Source organism: Nyctibius grandis, chromosome 3, assembly GCF_013368605.1.
Source record: "Nyctibius grandis isolate bNycGra1 chromosome 3, bNycGra1.pri, whole genome shotgun sequence".
Taxonomy (NCBI): Eukaryota; Metazoa; Chordata; class Aves; order Nyctibiiformes; family Nyctibiidae; genus Nyctibius; species Nyctibius grandis.
Window position 1 is genome coordinate 76,521,399 of NC_090660.1, and position 16,543 is coordinate 76,537,941.

Below are 16,543 nucleotides of genomic sequence, written 5' to 3' on the forward strand. Positions count from 1 at the left end.
AAGATAAATACCAGTCCTGAATTCCCAGAGATGTTCAGGCCTGTAGATCCTCAGAGGACAGGAGACTTGCTGTAGCCCTGAGTGAGATGTCTGAACAATGGAATTCATCCATTCAGCACACGGATTGCTTCGGATGACATTCAGAGGCACTGCAGCACCTAACGTTCAGGCATTTACTTCTACGACTCACTTAGGCACACATTTCCAGGACACCATACACCAAGCCCCTGTTCTGCACTGACCTTCTCTAGCTCCTGCTGATAAGCAAAACAACTGCTGCCCATCTACCTGAGCCTTTTGTAAACTAGATGCAAATATTTTTATTCTATTTAATGCCTCAGCTGGGCACAAGCAGGTGAACAACTTCTGCCTTGTGAAGCAAAGAGATGAGAGATGTGTCCTCGTTCCCGACCTAGAGGGCAGAAATATCATAGACTTGCATATAAGACAATTGCTTAATACGTTCACAAATCAATTTTATTAATTTAAAACAAAATTGAAGAAAAATTCTGTACACAATTGTGGACACAACACACTTTTTGTACAATAAGGCCTAGATAAACTGTTTGTTTTTTTCAGTCCGTGAGTGACTAAAAGTTGAAAAGAGCCAAAAAAAAAAAAAAAAAAGACAACCAACCCCCCATCACTGTCTACTTTGCTTGAGGAAAAAGAAGGCTAATTATAGTCTCAACTCTAAAAACTACCCACAATGTGCTTTATATACGTGTGTGAGTACTGCATGAATTCCAGCACTCATACTGGGTAAAGTAAAGCACATGTGCAAGTCTTGGTAGGATAAAAACCTCTCTGTTGGTAATAAAGCAATCCACAAACACTGAATTCTAGCAGCAATGTGATTCCTCCAATAGAGGAGGGTGTTGTTGTGTAGCTACATTGGTGCTTTGTAGCCTTGCAGGTAGCTGTTTCAAGGCTGGTGTTTTTAGCAAAAGAAAACAAGAAGAAAAGCTGGAAATGAACCAAAAAAGAAGAGACTGCTTTTTAACAGATATTTAAATCGGGTAAAGGGAATTGGTACAATTCAAGCCGAAAAGTCAGACTCACAGTTTATCTGACCAAGTAGCTCATTCAAGATTAGGAAAGTCACAAGTCACAGACAGACACAGTCTAAGTTTGTCCTGTAAATGGGTATAGACAAAAGCACATTTTAACTCCTTAGCAATAACTATTTCAGTATTTCCATTGCCGGCAATGGATGTTATATCTTAGGAAAATCTGACTCCTGGTGGAAGAGGATTAAAAAACTTAAATGTATATGAGTATTCTTGTTCAATTTCTCCAAAATATTCCCATTTCTAATTTCTAAAAATAATGATGATTGTAGTTACCTTCATTTTTGCATGAGACAAAAACTATTCGGTACCAAGATTCCAGTTTAAGTCATGTCTTAAAATATATTTGTGTTCTCTCCCTATTTCTTTATGGAACGAATCTGCTAATACATTTTTCAATACTTTAAAAAAGGGTTAATATGTTAACTTTAAAAAAGAAAACAGAAGACGGCAAAGGACTCCTCTTCAGTTGTGTTTTATCTACATTTCCTTCATGGGGGGAAAGAAATCAATCTTTTCATAATCAGAGTAGGTGAGAAAAGAAAAAGGCAGAGAAACAGCTGAGAAGAACAAAACCCAATTCTTATTGACACTTGACATCCATGCTTTTGGTCTTGACAAATTTATCTAAAAAAATCCATTATCTACATATTTATATCCAACACATTGATAAGGCACTGCACAACAGTTTGTGCACACGTGGCCTCATTCTTCACCAACAAGGCGTTACTATCTTTCAATAGCGTTTACCTTAACAATATGTAAAAGTATCATTCATTATTACAAATTTACACAAAAAATTCTTCCTGTACATGATTGTCTCAGTGATGTACCTATTAGTTTAAATTAGACATATTTTAAACTACTCTGTGATGTGCTAAAATCAAAAGTAGTTGCTGTACCATAAGGCAAAGGCTTATAATTAGCCTTTAATCCTATTATACATATCCTCAGTTATATGATGTCAAAATATAGTCTGTTCATAAATAAGTAAAGATGTACAGAGTACCCTGGGTATGAGAAACCAAAAAGTAAACCTTCTTCACAAGAAAATTACTCCACTGGCATTTTGAAAAATCTCAGTCTTCATTGTGCAATCAAGTTTGCTGTGTTGAAGAAATGGTGTGTGTCACATTGAAGAGTCTAAAAACAACAAAGCATTTGCAGGTCCTTTTTTTTTCTTCACAGGTATGAACCTTTTATTTCCTTTTTTTTTTTCCTTCTCTATTTCTTTTGGTAGCAAATACGGTAAAGATGAGTTGTTGAAACATTTGCATGGCTTATTTTCATTGGACTTGCAGTACCAGAGTCAACAGCTGTTCTGAAGAAAAAGACATGCTCCTCCGTTTACTGAAAGGGCAAGGGTTAAGACCAATTGCAGCTGTACGTCAACATGTTGAAATCACAAAGTTCTGTAGTCCAATGCTGACATAAGACACAGGCATCCTGTCCACGGGCAGAAGGAGGCTCTGGGGTTTCAAAGTGCTGCTGAGCTGCTACAAGTACTCCAGTTCCAAGGCATGGTGAAGGGCCATAAGGTCAGAGTGGCTCGAGATCCTCCAAAATGGCATAGCGTGCTGTGAACAGCACAGACAACATGTAAAAATAACCCCAAGCATTCTGGTATTTAGACCCACCCATTGTCTTTCGCAAGGATAGGGAACACTGCGAGGAGAGAAAAAGAGCTCTTAAAACCTCGAGCCCTTCACGTTCATCTCTGGTTTCTCTGACCCACCCTCGCAGCATAAATTCTCAATAATAACAAATCTATTTACCGACAGGAACAACAGCAAACATGTCAGGAGATCATAAAGAAGGGAGGGGTTTCTCATATCTTTATAAGAAAAAGAGATTTCAGCACGTTGCAGAAGAGAATATTATTTCTAGAAAAAAATTAAGAAAAATAACTTATTCACGAAGCATGCAGGTAGTTTGAGGAAGGGAACAGAACTTGATTAAAAAACAAAAAATAAAGGAAATAAAAGTATTATTTACTATCAAAACGTGTTTGTTCCTTGAGGAACTATCCCTGGCAGGTGAGTTAAGAACATAGCCATGGTGATTCAGAATAGCTCATATGTTGCTCACATCTCTTTGAAAGGAATTTTATCTCAGTGGTTTGTATAACTTCACTCATTGTTAGCACTGATCTTAAAACATCTTTTCCATATGGGACAATTTTTAAATAGATACATATTTTCTTCCTATTAGCTGTAATAAAATCTGTCTGGAGCACAAATACATTTGCAAAGAACCTGAATAAACCAAAACCACAAATATCAGGCAAAAGCACACATTACCTCATCCATGAAGGGTAAAAATCTGATTAAGAACTATCTTTAAACCAGGGATTATAGTGTCAGCAAGAACTTTTGCATAAATAAAAAAAAAAGATAACCATCAGCTTTTGTCAAGAAAATATTCTATAAATCCCATGGGAAAATAGTTTCAATTCAACAATGTTCTGAAGGCTAACATGATCATGCTCACCTTTTCATTGGGTCAGCTTGTGCCCTGGCATCTTTAGAGGCAAACCACAAGCTATTTATTATTACAATAGCTTCTGAGTTCCCCAAGCATTTTATCTACAACTTCTCAGGGAGGCTTTCTTCATCCTCCTTCAGCACTTCCTGAGTAAATTCCTAATTCTATGAAATCAGTGGCAAAACTCCATCTCTTCTGATTATCACTTCTACGCTGACCTCCTTTTTTTCATTCAGGTCTTCTCCTCAAATTTAAGTTAGAGAACAATTTCAAAAACAACGTGAAACTCTGTTTCCAGCTGCGTGTTTGCTCTAAGCCCTGTAATTTTACCCTATACCTACCTCAGAAGGCAAACACCTTAGCACAGAACCCATCATAAATTTGTCTTTAGAAGCTCAGGTAAACATCTGACAGTGTATAATTAATTATTGTTTTTAGAAGAATGCTGCTTCAATCCAGATAATGATGTGATGATGAGTTGCATTGAATTTATAGAAGAAAGCAGAGATTTTTAAAAGAAATGTAAGCATGTAAGTAGCAGCAACTCTCTCTGGTCATATGGCAACCGTTAAGGAGCAATCAACTGTGGCTCTTGCAAGAGTCAGAGAAGATAATAGTGAATTAATTCATATTAATAAACAAGACTAAAGAGTCATACTTGATCAGCAAGGGAGCACTGTAAGGAATCTGGAAAATGCGCACCCAATGAAGGACAAGCGTTAGCAAGTACAGTTGCACAACCAGAGGGACTGCAGAGTGAAGGAGGCGGCGCTGAGCACCCAGTGCCCATGTTTCAGGGTTTTCGCTTCAGAATAGCTCTAGTCTGCCATCATGGAAAGAGTCCCCATCAGAAGCTGCAGACCGTTTGGTGAGCACCTGGACAATATATTGTTCTTTAGTTCTATCTAAAAGAAATCTGGTGCGGTTTTTTTTCCCCTAAAACCAGTCCAAGGATGTTAATCAAAGCATAGTGAGGGGGAATGACTGGAAGGTCTGCTTCGCTATGACACTTCTGATCTGAATTAAAATGTTATATGGATGCATCAACAGATGTCCACATTCAGAGTATACCTAGCTTTTAGAGCACAAAAATTTCTTCAGGAAGAAAATAAAATGACCCACAAGGGAGCACCATTGATAAGAGTTTCTGTTCGGCTTCACTTTAGCAAAGCCTTCAGAAACAGCTGACTAAATCTCAGCTGGAAGATAAATGTATGAGCAATAGCTGCTTATGAAGAGAACAAACCAAATAAACGAAATCATTCACAGACAATTGAGATGTTTGGGAAAAACACGATTTCCAACACACTTTTAGAGATTAATCCTTTCTGTAAGAAGGAAGTGTTAAACACTGACTATAACACCTACTATTTCTACATCTTCAATCTAGACTTCCATTGTACTGTCTCTATGCTCCACCAGCAACAGGAACTAGCTCACTCAGTTAATACTCCATATCCTGATGTCTTCCCTGTTACATTTTACAGATAGTCTATCCTCTACGCTCTGTCAGGTCAGACACTGCTGCTTTCCAACTCAAATCTTCCCTGAAGATTCATTTCTTGCACCATGTTCAGGAAACGAACCAGCAAGAGCAAAACGAAATAAAAATTCCTAATCATGCTGTTCTCCGGACTCTCCAAAAGCTTCTGTGCACCTATCTCTTATTCAGGCTGCGAGATCTTCCTGGCAGAATTTGTAACATCTGATAGGGGTATTACATCAAGGACAAACAGGCACAGGTTTGTGCTTGCAGCAGGTCCGTGCAGTGTTTGCCAGCTGACTGCACTTGGCCGGTGGTGCTCAGCAGTGCTGCCTCGCTTTCTTGAGCAGCTGCAGTTTCCCTCTTCTCTCACAAGCCCCCTGCCAGGTAAGGGCCTACCTGCTCCCTCCACCAGCCAGCCATAGCTCCCTGCTTCTCTTTTAGTCAGCTTGGCACCAGCTCTGCCCCAGCCACTGAGTCAGGGAGATGTAAATAGCATACCTAAGATGTGGCGTGGTGAAGAGTTTGGTGGACACCTGCCTTTGCGTAGTGTCTCTGCAGAAGCCAAGAGTCAATAACCTGGATGCCCTCCAAGGTCATACAGCAAACTAATGAATAGGGAGAATTGTAGTAATAAATTCTTGGCTTCCAGCTCCCACTTCATGCAGCTCCAGCATTATACTGCTTCCCTAGTAACAACCTCAGCACCACAGAGCGTACACACACCAGGCAGCTAGGGCAGTTAAAGACCCTGATTGATTTAACAGAAGGTTTAGCTTCTGCTAAATCAAATCACAGCGATTCTTGCTAGATGCCCATATGCAATATCGAGTTTTGGATTACCCTCAGCTGTTTATGGTCAGATTTTAACCCAAAACTTTAAGTGGTCATTATTGTGGCTATATCTTTCCATTTCAAATTCATTCAAGTGTCCTCCGCTTTATTTATGCCTGTCTGTGAAAGGAGTATACTTCCATTTACTCCATGTAGTTACAGGAATGAGGTGTGGAATGATTCTGGAGAGTCACATGAAAATAAAGAGGTTGTGTAAACCTCAGGATTATAATTATCTTCAGTTCTCCTGCATATAGGTCAAAAGACCAGTGGCACACTCCCAACAAATAAAGCACGCCAGGAACGCGGCGGCTGCACGGGGCTGGAATCTGCACTGGCGCTCTCTGCACGGCCGAACGCGGCCGATTCAGATCTCTATCAGTCTGACCCTACGGCACAGCCTTCATTGCTAAGGGGAGGGGAAACGAACCCGATACAGATCTATATATATCTATCTTATATGTTTGCGTATGTATATACAGTCTCACATGCATATGTATCCATATATACACGTGTTCACAGGGCATATACAGTAATTTTCACCTTATCTAAGATAACATATGATCGTACAAAACTAAAACATTTAAAGTAACAAAATTATCATACAAAACCTTATACATTATTCCTGTATTAACATGCCCCATTTATCCACAACTATTCAGCCCTGTCAAAAGTGGCAACACACCCATGACACAGAAGTACATTTTTTCTTACCAAAGGACTGGGCAAGAGTTTCTTTGTATATATATTTACTAAATATTGCCTTTAGAAAGCCATCCCTGCCAGTGCTTAGCACACACATCATGTGCAACACGTGTCTTCTATTCTGAGCACACTGAAAAATGCTAATATCTCATTTGCTGCTGTGGCAGAATGGATGACAAATGCTAATTGCTAACAAATAGCCAGTGTAACTGGATGCATTAGTATCTAATGAAACCATAAGAAAGCTTTTCTTATTGCATATTGGAGGAATATGCATCTAGACTGGTAGTAAAACAATGATTTTTTGTACTATTTCAGTATCTTCCACGTAAATAGGAAGATTTGTCTTTTAAAAAACATGAATTGTTTGGTAGATGATACTTGGTAATAAGTATATTTCTGAACTTTTTAATGACTTAATTTTGATGACATTTTGAAATGAAATATGGTGGCAAACGTTTGAATTTGATTTTGGTGTAAAAAGCATGAAATGTTAAATTATTAATTTAGTAAATCTAATGATTAGAATATTACTACATAACCTAAAACATTAAGGTATTTTATTTCTGAAATAGAGGCAATATTATTTTTCAGCGTGTATTTACTAAAAGAACAAAACTTCAACTATTTTATTCAACAAAATAAAGTGTTTCTATTAATACATGCACAAAACGAAGCCCTTTTTTTTGATGGCAACACCAAAAAGTGCAGACTATCCTCCTTGCTTCAATGAATACATATTTATACAAAAACCTTACTCCTGAGATTTGTGACAGATTTGAATAGAAAAGTCATCAGTTTCTGTCATCTTTCACGGTATTTTTGTTGTGTTCCTGCCAGATTTGCTAAGCGGTCGTCTTTACTTCCTATCCCAAACCTGACCAGCACAGTGTGACTGTGAGCTTAAAAGCAGTGGCATATTGGATACCCATTTATATTCTATTTATTGCTCCACAAAGATTTATGATTTTTCCTCCCAGTTTCCCTCCGAGGCAGCATGACCATTTTGGAGACAAAGGGAGAAGCCAATTTGCCCAGGCTCTCCCGAATCACCTGATGTAAAATCCAGCTCCTCAGTGCAGAGAGCCTCCTCCTTTGTCTCCTCTCGCAAATTAGAAATCCTTTGGAGGATTCTCCTAAGTAGAAAAACTCAGGAGTTGGTTTTTTTTTCTGCCTTATGAGTATTTCCCAAACAAAACAAAACAAAGCAAAACAAAACATAACACATCTAAACAAAACAAAAACCAAAACACAAAATAAAACAAAGCAAAGCAAAACAAAATGCCAAGACAATGGAGTCTCTGGCAGAAAATCCAAGAAACTTATTCTGCGAACAGGCGTGTCACCGCAGTGGCACTCAGATGCGGTGGCTCTGACCCACACGGCACCCGCGCCGATGCTGGCAGCCGTCCTGAGCACCTCTCAGCTCTCACACCGGTTTCTCTCTCCCCTCCTCCCTCTTTTCCTGGGGAAGCTGATCCGAAGGTGGCAACCTCTGCGTGAACCCTGGCATTACAGCCACCCTGCCTGTGTGCTAAACTGATCCAGAAAGGTATGATTATTCCTCAGTCTGCAACGCAAACGTCCTGAGAATTTAAATTGTCTTACAAAATATTCTGCTGGAAGTGACAGCTAAACAAAGGTGTTGATACCATGGCTTGTCCTGTGCTACGTGAAATGTAAAAGCGTGCAGTTTCCTCAGTGTACTGTATATATTTTCATCAATCAGAAGAGGCATTTAATGAAAAAAATCTATCCTAAAATGCTTCTCAAAAGAGCAATGAACTTTTAAATGGTATTTAAAAGTTTCTATTATTGAATTTTTACAATAATGACAATAATAAAAAGATTTAAAATGTGTCCTTTATTTTTCCTATACTTGTATTGACTCAGGATTTTCCGTGAATGAAGGACATCATAAATGAAAATCTTGTTTTATGATGAAGCAATTGATAAATTATTGGTAAATTAGTTTTCGTATCAAAACTTATCTTTCTTAACTCCTAAGCTGGAAGTTCAGCTGTTTTCACTAAATGAACACAGAACAAAAAAGTCTCTCAAATTAAATAGGTTTGAATTTATATGCTCACTTAAAAATACTCATTATAGTTTACAGGTAATCAATTAAGTGCTATTTAAAGAAGGGTGTACTGTTTACGCTCTAAGTAGTGTACAGAAACGTACATATGCTAAGGGCTTCACCTCAGGTCAAACTCCTTCAGCAAGTGCTGTGCAAAGGGATAACACAAAAGCTGTCCTTGCCCTGAGAATATCACGAAACCCAACATGCTGATGGCAAGGAAGGTAGGAAGGAGCCAGCTAACAAGGTTCAGGGGATAAGCAAGGCAATGGGGTACATCATGGGACAGTTATGTCACTTTGGATTGATGGGCTTTGGGTGTTCTTGAAGGGGTAAATCTTCTTCTGTTTTGTTCGCACACTCTCCAGAGAAGGTCTAGGCTTTTACTATTTTCTAATACAGTGATACCATTTATTCCTTAGACAGGGTATACATCTTTAAACTGAAGCACAGTATACACTAGGGTGCAGTCCCATGCTCACTCCTCCTAATAACCCTAAAAACAACCTGAGAAGCAGATAACCAAAAAGGCATCATCTGAGTCGGGAGCAGCTTCTCGTACCACAAGGCACGGTGTGGTTCTTGCTCTTGCAGGATGCGAGGGCCAAAAGTTAAGAGGCAAATCCTGCTTTCACAGTGTGAAATGGTGACTTCTTTTTTGGTGGAGTAAGAAGCAGGACAAGAATCACAGAAGCATTTTCCTTAATCAAATTAATAGCTTCTGCAGAAAGGCAGGGCTGCTGGTCTACTTTTTGACTTCTCTGGCATTGCTGCAGCAGATAATTTAATCCAGAGCATCTAACATGCTTTGAATCTGAAAATTCCTTCCACCAAGACAGAATACACAGAAGTAATGGCACAAAGGAACTTTCTATACTGCTACTCCTCTTAGCAACTGGAAAGGCTTTTTCTTATGCTTTTCTGAATCATGTTTCCTGTCAAAAAAAAGCATTGAATTAGATAATGTTACTGAAAGGACTACTCCTGCCATTATCATATACAACACTATTTCACCAAGCAACAGAAAAGGAACAAAGAGAAGAATTTTTTTTCTCCCCTGATCTTAAATGCAGCTTTTAAAATGTAATCATTTACAGAGGGAAAACATTTCTCCGCAAAGATGAAAGGCATTTCTGAAGGAGAAAGGAGCAAACTGTTCCCGTCAGTCCGCCAAAGGGATATATGAAACTGAGACTCTGCGAAGAGCTCCCGGGACGAGCTGGGAACCTACCCGCAATGCTTCGGGGGCACAAAACCCAGCTTTCGTGAAGCAAAACCAGTCAATGGTTGCTAAAATGCCATGCGGACTAATTAGTTTCACTTCTCCAATTTAGAAAGTTACAGTGGAAACAGATATAGAAGTACCACAGAGAGTTTCGTGGTAAAAAAGCAGCTGTGTAAAAGCAATTTACCTGTAAAAGGAAGCAAGAACAGAAATCCCCATTTTCCTCCTCTTTCTCCTATTGTTCAGATAGCCAATATTATGCCTCATTCCCCCAAGAGAAGACTGTATCTGCTGTACTTGGGTAGTACAGCAAGGCTAGGAACACTACCTATTATTTGTCAGTGGGAAGTATTGCTTTTTAATGGAGCTTACTGCACACTGGGAAAAAAAAGTGAATTTTTCCCTTCTTCCCAGAGTAAAGCAAAAAATAATAAAGACATAGTCAACTAGTATCCTCTGCTCAGTTAACTGAGGTTATGAATGCAGGACAAGCTGCAAGTAGTTATCTGAAGGCAGAATCCAAATTATGGATGCACAAGAAAACTGAAATTTATGTATACCTACTCCTGTCCTACATACCTTTTCAAGGTGTGACATATACGTATTTCACATAGTCAAATCACACACTGCCTTTGATCAGCAAGAATTGCCATTTTCTGCTTACATTCATAACATCCTATGCGGTATTTTGGGATGCCAATGAAAACAGAACTATTAGCTCTTGGCACAAAAGCTGGGGTCCATTTTCTGGCTCCTTTTTTGAAATACATCAAACATACATAGCTAGTTTAATGTCTTTTGGAGAACAGCAGGGCACATTATTATCTACAGCTTTATGCAGCTTTCTACTAGATATGGTCAAAACATTATTTCACAAAGCAAAGATACAAAACCCAAATGTCAATGCGTGATGTCCCATGCCAAAGAAAAGACAATTTTGCTTTCAGACTCTTGAAATCAACCCACACTGAGAAAGGGCCATTACCTTTTTTGCGCCTTGTTCTTCTTCCACACCATCCCCTATAACAACATACACTACTTTTCTTCCGAATCTTTGAATTATTCGCTCAAAACAACTTTCCTTTCCTGAAAGAAAGAAAAAGATCAGACTGTTCAGGATAGGTGGTGGTGGAATGACATCTAATAAATCACTTTTTTTCCCAAATATCCCCAACACTTTGAATACGTAATTAGAGCTATTGCAAGAGAAGAGCCTCTCCTGCAGGACGGCTTACCAAGGCTGATTGTGGTGTTACTCCCACCACAGCAGCTGACAGGCAACCTTAAAATCTGCTCCGTGAGGTCCTTTAGCACACATGCCATCATAGACAGAGCAGACTAGAGGTCCGCAATATCGCCTTTCTTGTCTCCTTCTCTAATCTGAGACAGGTTTTGGGGGAATTTCGCTACCAGGAGAATTCTCTACTGGCTGTTTACAGCCACTATCCTGAACTGAGCAAATTGATTGAACCTGAGTTGAAATTCTAGCTTTTTCTCTACAACCTGTGACAAGATTAATCATGGCTCCTGAAACAGTAGTATTTCGACTTAGAAGGTCACCTAAAAGATTTAGATTGAAATGCCTGTAATCCAATACATGGGCAAGGTCCTTGATCCTGCACTGGGATCCATTAACGTGGCTGATTACTTCACTGCACAGACCTAGGGACATGATCCCAGTGCTCCAGTCCTACATGTAGGTACCGATACTGGTAAGCTTCAGGTACTGGGAAGCCAGAAAGAATGCTTACAGTTGAATTTTATCAAGTGTCCCCATTCTGAAAGATCACTTCAGTCTGGTCATAGTACATGCTTACAGTGCCTACAGCAACCAACTGGAAAAATCATGTTTTTCAAAATAGTTATTTCAGCTACAGAACAATACCAGCGTAAGAACAAATAGGTTGGGAATTAAAAAAAGGTTTCTAGCCAGCAGAGAAGCCAAACTACTCAAAGACACCCTTTAACAGTAGTACCAGGCATAAGAAACCTCCAACACTAACTAGGTTGAAACGGTGCTTGAAAATTATGAATCGTGTCATGTTACAAAAATCTCATTATTTCCTGTGACAGTCAGTGACTGAACACAGTTTTCCAAAAATACTCTTCTGTCCTGTGTACGTGAAGTCACAAGTGAATATTTATTAAAAAGTTTTAATTAAAATGTGTATTTAAAGTATTATAATTCAAAGTTTTAATTTACTTTAAAGTTTTGACAGACAGTACCATAACATTTCTATCCAGAAAAAACAGTTTTAAGTCTTTTTTGGTAATGCTTTCAAATTTCTACATAAAACTCTCAACCAAGTTTTTTTTAAAAAACAAAACCAAACAAAAATAACCCCCCATTTTTTCTTGGCCATTTGAACTTCCTGTATTACAGATACTTAAGAACACACGAAAAATGTTTTCATGTAGCCCATAATTTTGAGAGAATCTGAGACAGAAGAGATATGTCATAATTATGTTAAAAACTACAAGCACTGTTGCCATCTGGTCCTATGTACTTCTACATACTCAGAAAAACATCTTTTATATTGAATCAGAAAACAGAAATAAACATTTGCCCAACTGAAGCTTATTACAGTCAGTATGAATGAACTTAAATAATTACATTCTGCAGCAAAACATTCTTGCTTCTGGTAAATGGTTTACCAAAATTTGCTCCAGAGCCCATGAAAACAAACGGAGCCAGGTCTTACCTTTACAGACTTTCTTCTGCTAATCTGGGGAGACTTCAGTGTTCTGTACTCACAGCCTACTAAAAAGCCTTCTCAACTGCTACACAGCCTCACAGTTTTGAGAAATGATGACAAAAAACCAATTATATTTCCTCCTAATAGAGGCTGCAGCAGTGTTAATAGAGCTATATGAAGCTTTCTGTGCTGGATGATGACGAACATTTGAAAAGCACTTTTAGGATGCTTTAGCATGAAAAGTGTTTCATGAGATCAGGTATTAGTAATCTCTATATTTGCTACAGCGAATGCATGTAAGAAATAAATATAGACTGCAATATCTTTTTATTTAGAATTACCGCTTCAAGTGTATCACAACATATAAAAATAGCTCACCTATTTTAGTTGCACTGTAAATATTCTCTATGGGAAATACAACCCCTAGTCCATATAACAAGACTTTTGCCAGAGCTGGAATTAGCTGAGTAGTTGTTACGAGAATGTTCACACAGTTTGTCCTATGGAAGAGAAAATGCAAATATCCTTTTTTTAACAAAACTAAACAGAACAAGGAAAACCTTATTCCTCCCATCAGAACCCCTCACTATTATTATTGCCACTTACAAAGAAAGAGGTTTTTTTCCACCTTACAGGAGAGTAAGGTACAGAGTGGCATGGTCAGACCAGAACAAGGAATGAGAAGAAGGTCTTCCAGGTTCAGCATTTTGCCCACCAGATCAGGCAGCCTCTTCCAGATCATCAGCAGACATCCTTAAGTTTCCTAACTACCCCGTAGTCTTCGTACTCACCTTGAATGAATAAGGGTGAGTGCTTTCAGTGCAAGTGTTAACCAAGAATCCGTCAAAGCTTCAATTTCTGCTCTTAGTTGTAACCAAGCCTCTCTTTTTGCTGGACCAAGAAGACCTGTGGAGTAGATAAGGGCATGTCTGCACCGAAATTAAGTAATGTTCTGTCATTTTCCTTTGGTTTCATTAGCTCAGAGACAATTTTCCACACACTGCAAACTAAACAGCTCACTAAACACTACCATGTTAAAAAAGGAACAGAAACCAAAAGTTCTTCCTTGTGACTACTTCTCATCTATATTTGTTATATACTTCAGAGTCACTTGCCTCCAACATTATTTTTGTAGGTATTGTATATTTCTTTTACTCGTCTGTAGCGGAAAGCCAATTTTCGCATCCAGTCCACTCCTCCGCGCACCCCCGTCGCGAGGCACAAATTCGCACTGGTGGCGGCCGCGGGAAAGCCGTCTGTGCCGAAGTTATAGGTGCTAGTCAGAGATAAGAAAACTCCCAGATTAACAAAAGGCAACAGGCTACATCCACCCACCAGCTACTCACTTTGCTGGGTTGCAAAGGCTAAGGCAGCTAAAAAGACAGCGGGCTACTGCAAGTGTTACAGCAGTCCATTGCTTTCCCAGGAAGGAACTTGCAAAGCAACATGCAATCTTGTTCAGTTCTCTTGTACCTTAAATCTTGACCGTTGTCGTCTGAAGACACGTCGTCAATGTGAACCTGGTCGCATTCCTAAGGTGACAGAAAGACTTCATAACTTTCTTGATCTTGCAAATCTCGAAAATAAAGCTATAAAAAACTATGAACAATCTACTCATCAGGGATATTTTTAATTGTGGAAATCAGTAGATGGCAGTCTTGTTAAAACAACTATTTTACCTATTCCTTGTGCTCATTTCTTAGAATAAATGTGCACCAACATTACCTACTACTGTTAAATGGCTTTCCAAAAACACATTTTTATGTTTAGAAAGGAAAGTGGTTAAAAACAATTAGCATATGTGGTCCATAAACGATCTTGTAGCCTTTCAGGTACCTTAAAACATCATGCTGCTCAAAGCTGATTCAGTGTAGTGCATAAGTGTAACTGAAACCAGACATTTTGGTAAATGCAACATATTAGAAAAATTAAACCTGATGCTAACCGCCAATGAAATTATGACCTCTGATTGCTGTTGAGCCACACACCAACACAGCCTGAGGCCAGTGTTTCAGAGGAGCGCAGACGAAAAATCTGTTCCTAGTTTGCCATTCATTTGAGAGTTGTGAGTTTCCTTCTCTCTCTTTGGTCTTAGTGCATGAAAGCAGCATGCAAAGATGAAGAAAATCTGAACAGAAATAGCCAAATCAAACCAACTTTCTTCAGCGACTAACACGGCACATTCATAATTAGCTTTGTCCATCACTAAATTAAAAATCATAATGTGTATTATTTATCCACAAAAAACATTAGAACATTGCTATTAACAATTTAACTTTTGGCAGGAAAACAAATAAACCTCTGGCACTCTAGATCAATCTCAATTCAATGCTTGAAACAATAATGGATTTCAAGTATTTTAATAATTTCCTCTTCTCTTTCTTAATGTGAAGTCCTATAACAAACATGATCTATTTTAAACATGAAAATACTGCAATCTTTTATTTTTGTGTTACTGCTTTCCTCTGAACAAATTTCTCTCTCTCTCCATGGATTTGTGAGGAAGGGAGGGAAGATAGAAGTGGAAAGAAACTCAAACCAGCTGTTCCCTAACAGAATTAAAATCATGACCCTCAACCCTTTTTCTAAAACATCTATTTTCCAGCCAACCCTCTCCCAGCAAGCAGCAAGCTCCAAGGAGGAAAAGACTTTGACCCTGTAACCTTCTCCTCCTCTCCTGAGGTCAACAACCTCAGATAAGAAAAAAGCTGAAGAAGTCTATTTGGCCTCACATGATGGCTGTGGATTCTAGATTTTTAAAAACATAGGTCTACGAAAAATACCTCAGAAACTTTTCAAACACTTTGAAGAACAAGGTGTGGTCTTTTGCACTTGTACAACACATACGTATTCTTATTGCAATATGCACTCTCTTGTATTTTACACATAGGAAGCTTGTGCTAGAGAGAAAGGTAAGAGCGACCACCAGCACAGGAAAGACCATACTACATTTGCTCACATTTAACCACCATACAGTGAATTTCCTCCTCTGGCAGACAAAATGTATTAGATGTACAGACACAGCTGAAACTACAAGTGTGAACATATGTTGCCAGGCTTTGAAAATCAACTTGGCTAGAAAAAAGATGGAAGCTTCTTCAGCAAGTTATCAAATTCACAGAAATCAAGTTTTTTTGTTTAAAACTGCAAGGTCCTCTCCCTCCAAATGCCTATGAAGTTAACGATTCAAATATGAACTGAGTGTAAGTTAATGAAGGGATACTCTCCTGAATCCACGAGTTTCCCATTGTAGTTACTCTTCCACTGCTCAGTGACTTCTCAAAGTCTCCATGGATAGAAAACTTAAGCTTCAGTTGTCAATGTAGCAGTGAATATTAAGTCAATAGCCTCCTCCCCCAGCCTGGAAACTATGAATGACAACTGGCACAAGTCGCTAGAGAAGAGGATTCAAAACAGAAATCTGGGAAAAAGATTCTAAGGGAATCTAAGGGAAAAACTAAGGGAAGGAGTAGAAGATGAGCTTCTCCCGGGAGTGGTTGAAAGAAGGAATAACCCAACAGACTTCCAAATTCAGCTCGCTCAGGCAACAGAGAGACAGGAAAGATGACACCACTACATCTTAGATCCCATAGTTAGAGAGGACCTGAGGACTTGGAATTTTAATTTATGCTGCAAGATCTTGGGACCATCACAAGCCCTGGGACATCACAGACATTATCCCTGTTTGTCTAACCATCTGCTTGGTAGGTAGAAAGTGAGAACTGAAATGATACATTAGAAATAGAAATCATGGTATTGAAAGAAAGAGGGATTTTGGAGAGAAAAACCCAGAAAAGAAATCAGAGACCAAAACCTGGTGGGGCAAAGGTATAGAAACAGTGTCAAGAAAGTACACAAAGTGAAGAAAAGGTCACAAACACTACAAATTTCAGATGAACTACTGAATACAATGGAGAGAGATAGTGTCCTTTTTTGTCAGTAATAGAAGAAAAAAACCTAAATTCA

The 16,543-nt window shown here is 38.7% G+C and overlaps 1 protein-coding gene across 8 annotated transcripts in view; it reads right to left on the reverse strand.

Annotated features, from left to right (window-relative positions):
• Nucleotides 1-459: 459 nt before the first annotated feature.
• EYA1 (EYA transcriptional coactivator and phosphatase 1) overlaps nt 460-16,543 on the reverse strand; it is a 170,117-nt gene continuing 154,033 nt past the window's right edge. For 7 of the 8 annotated variants that reach the window (XM_068395941.1, XM_068395939.1, XM_068395938.1 and 4 more), the window contains 6 exons: nt 14,051-14,109; nt 13,693-13,853; nt 13,369-13,483; nt 12,956-13,077; nt 10,867-10,967; nt 460-2,647 (listed from right to left, as the gene is read on the reverse strand). In XM_068395941.1, coding sequence (XP_068252042.1) covers nt 2,567-2,647; nt 10,867-10,967; nt 12,956-13,077; nt 13,369-13,483; nt 13,693-13,853; nt 14,051-14,109 — 639 coding nt within the window. In that variant the 3' untranslated portion in view covers nt 460-2,566. Of the gene's footprint in view, nt 2,648-8,641; nt 9,592-10,866; nt 10,968-12,955; nt 13,078-13,368; nt 13,484-13,692; nt 13,854-14,050; nt 14,110-16,543 lie in introns of those variants that run through there. The other variant, XM_068395940.1, reaches the window with a different exon arrangement.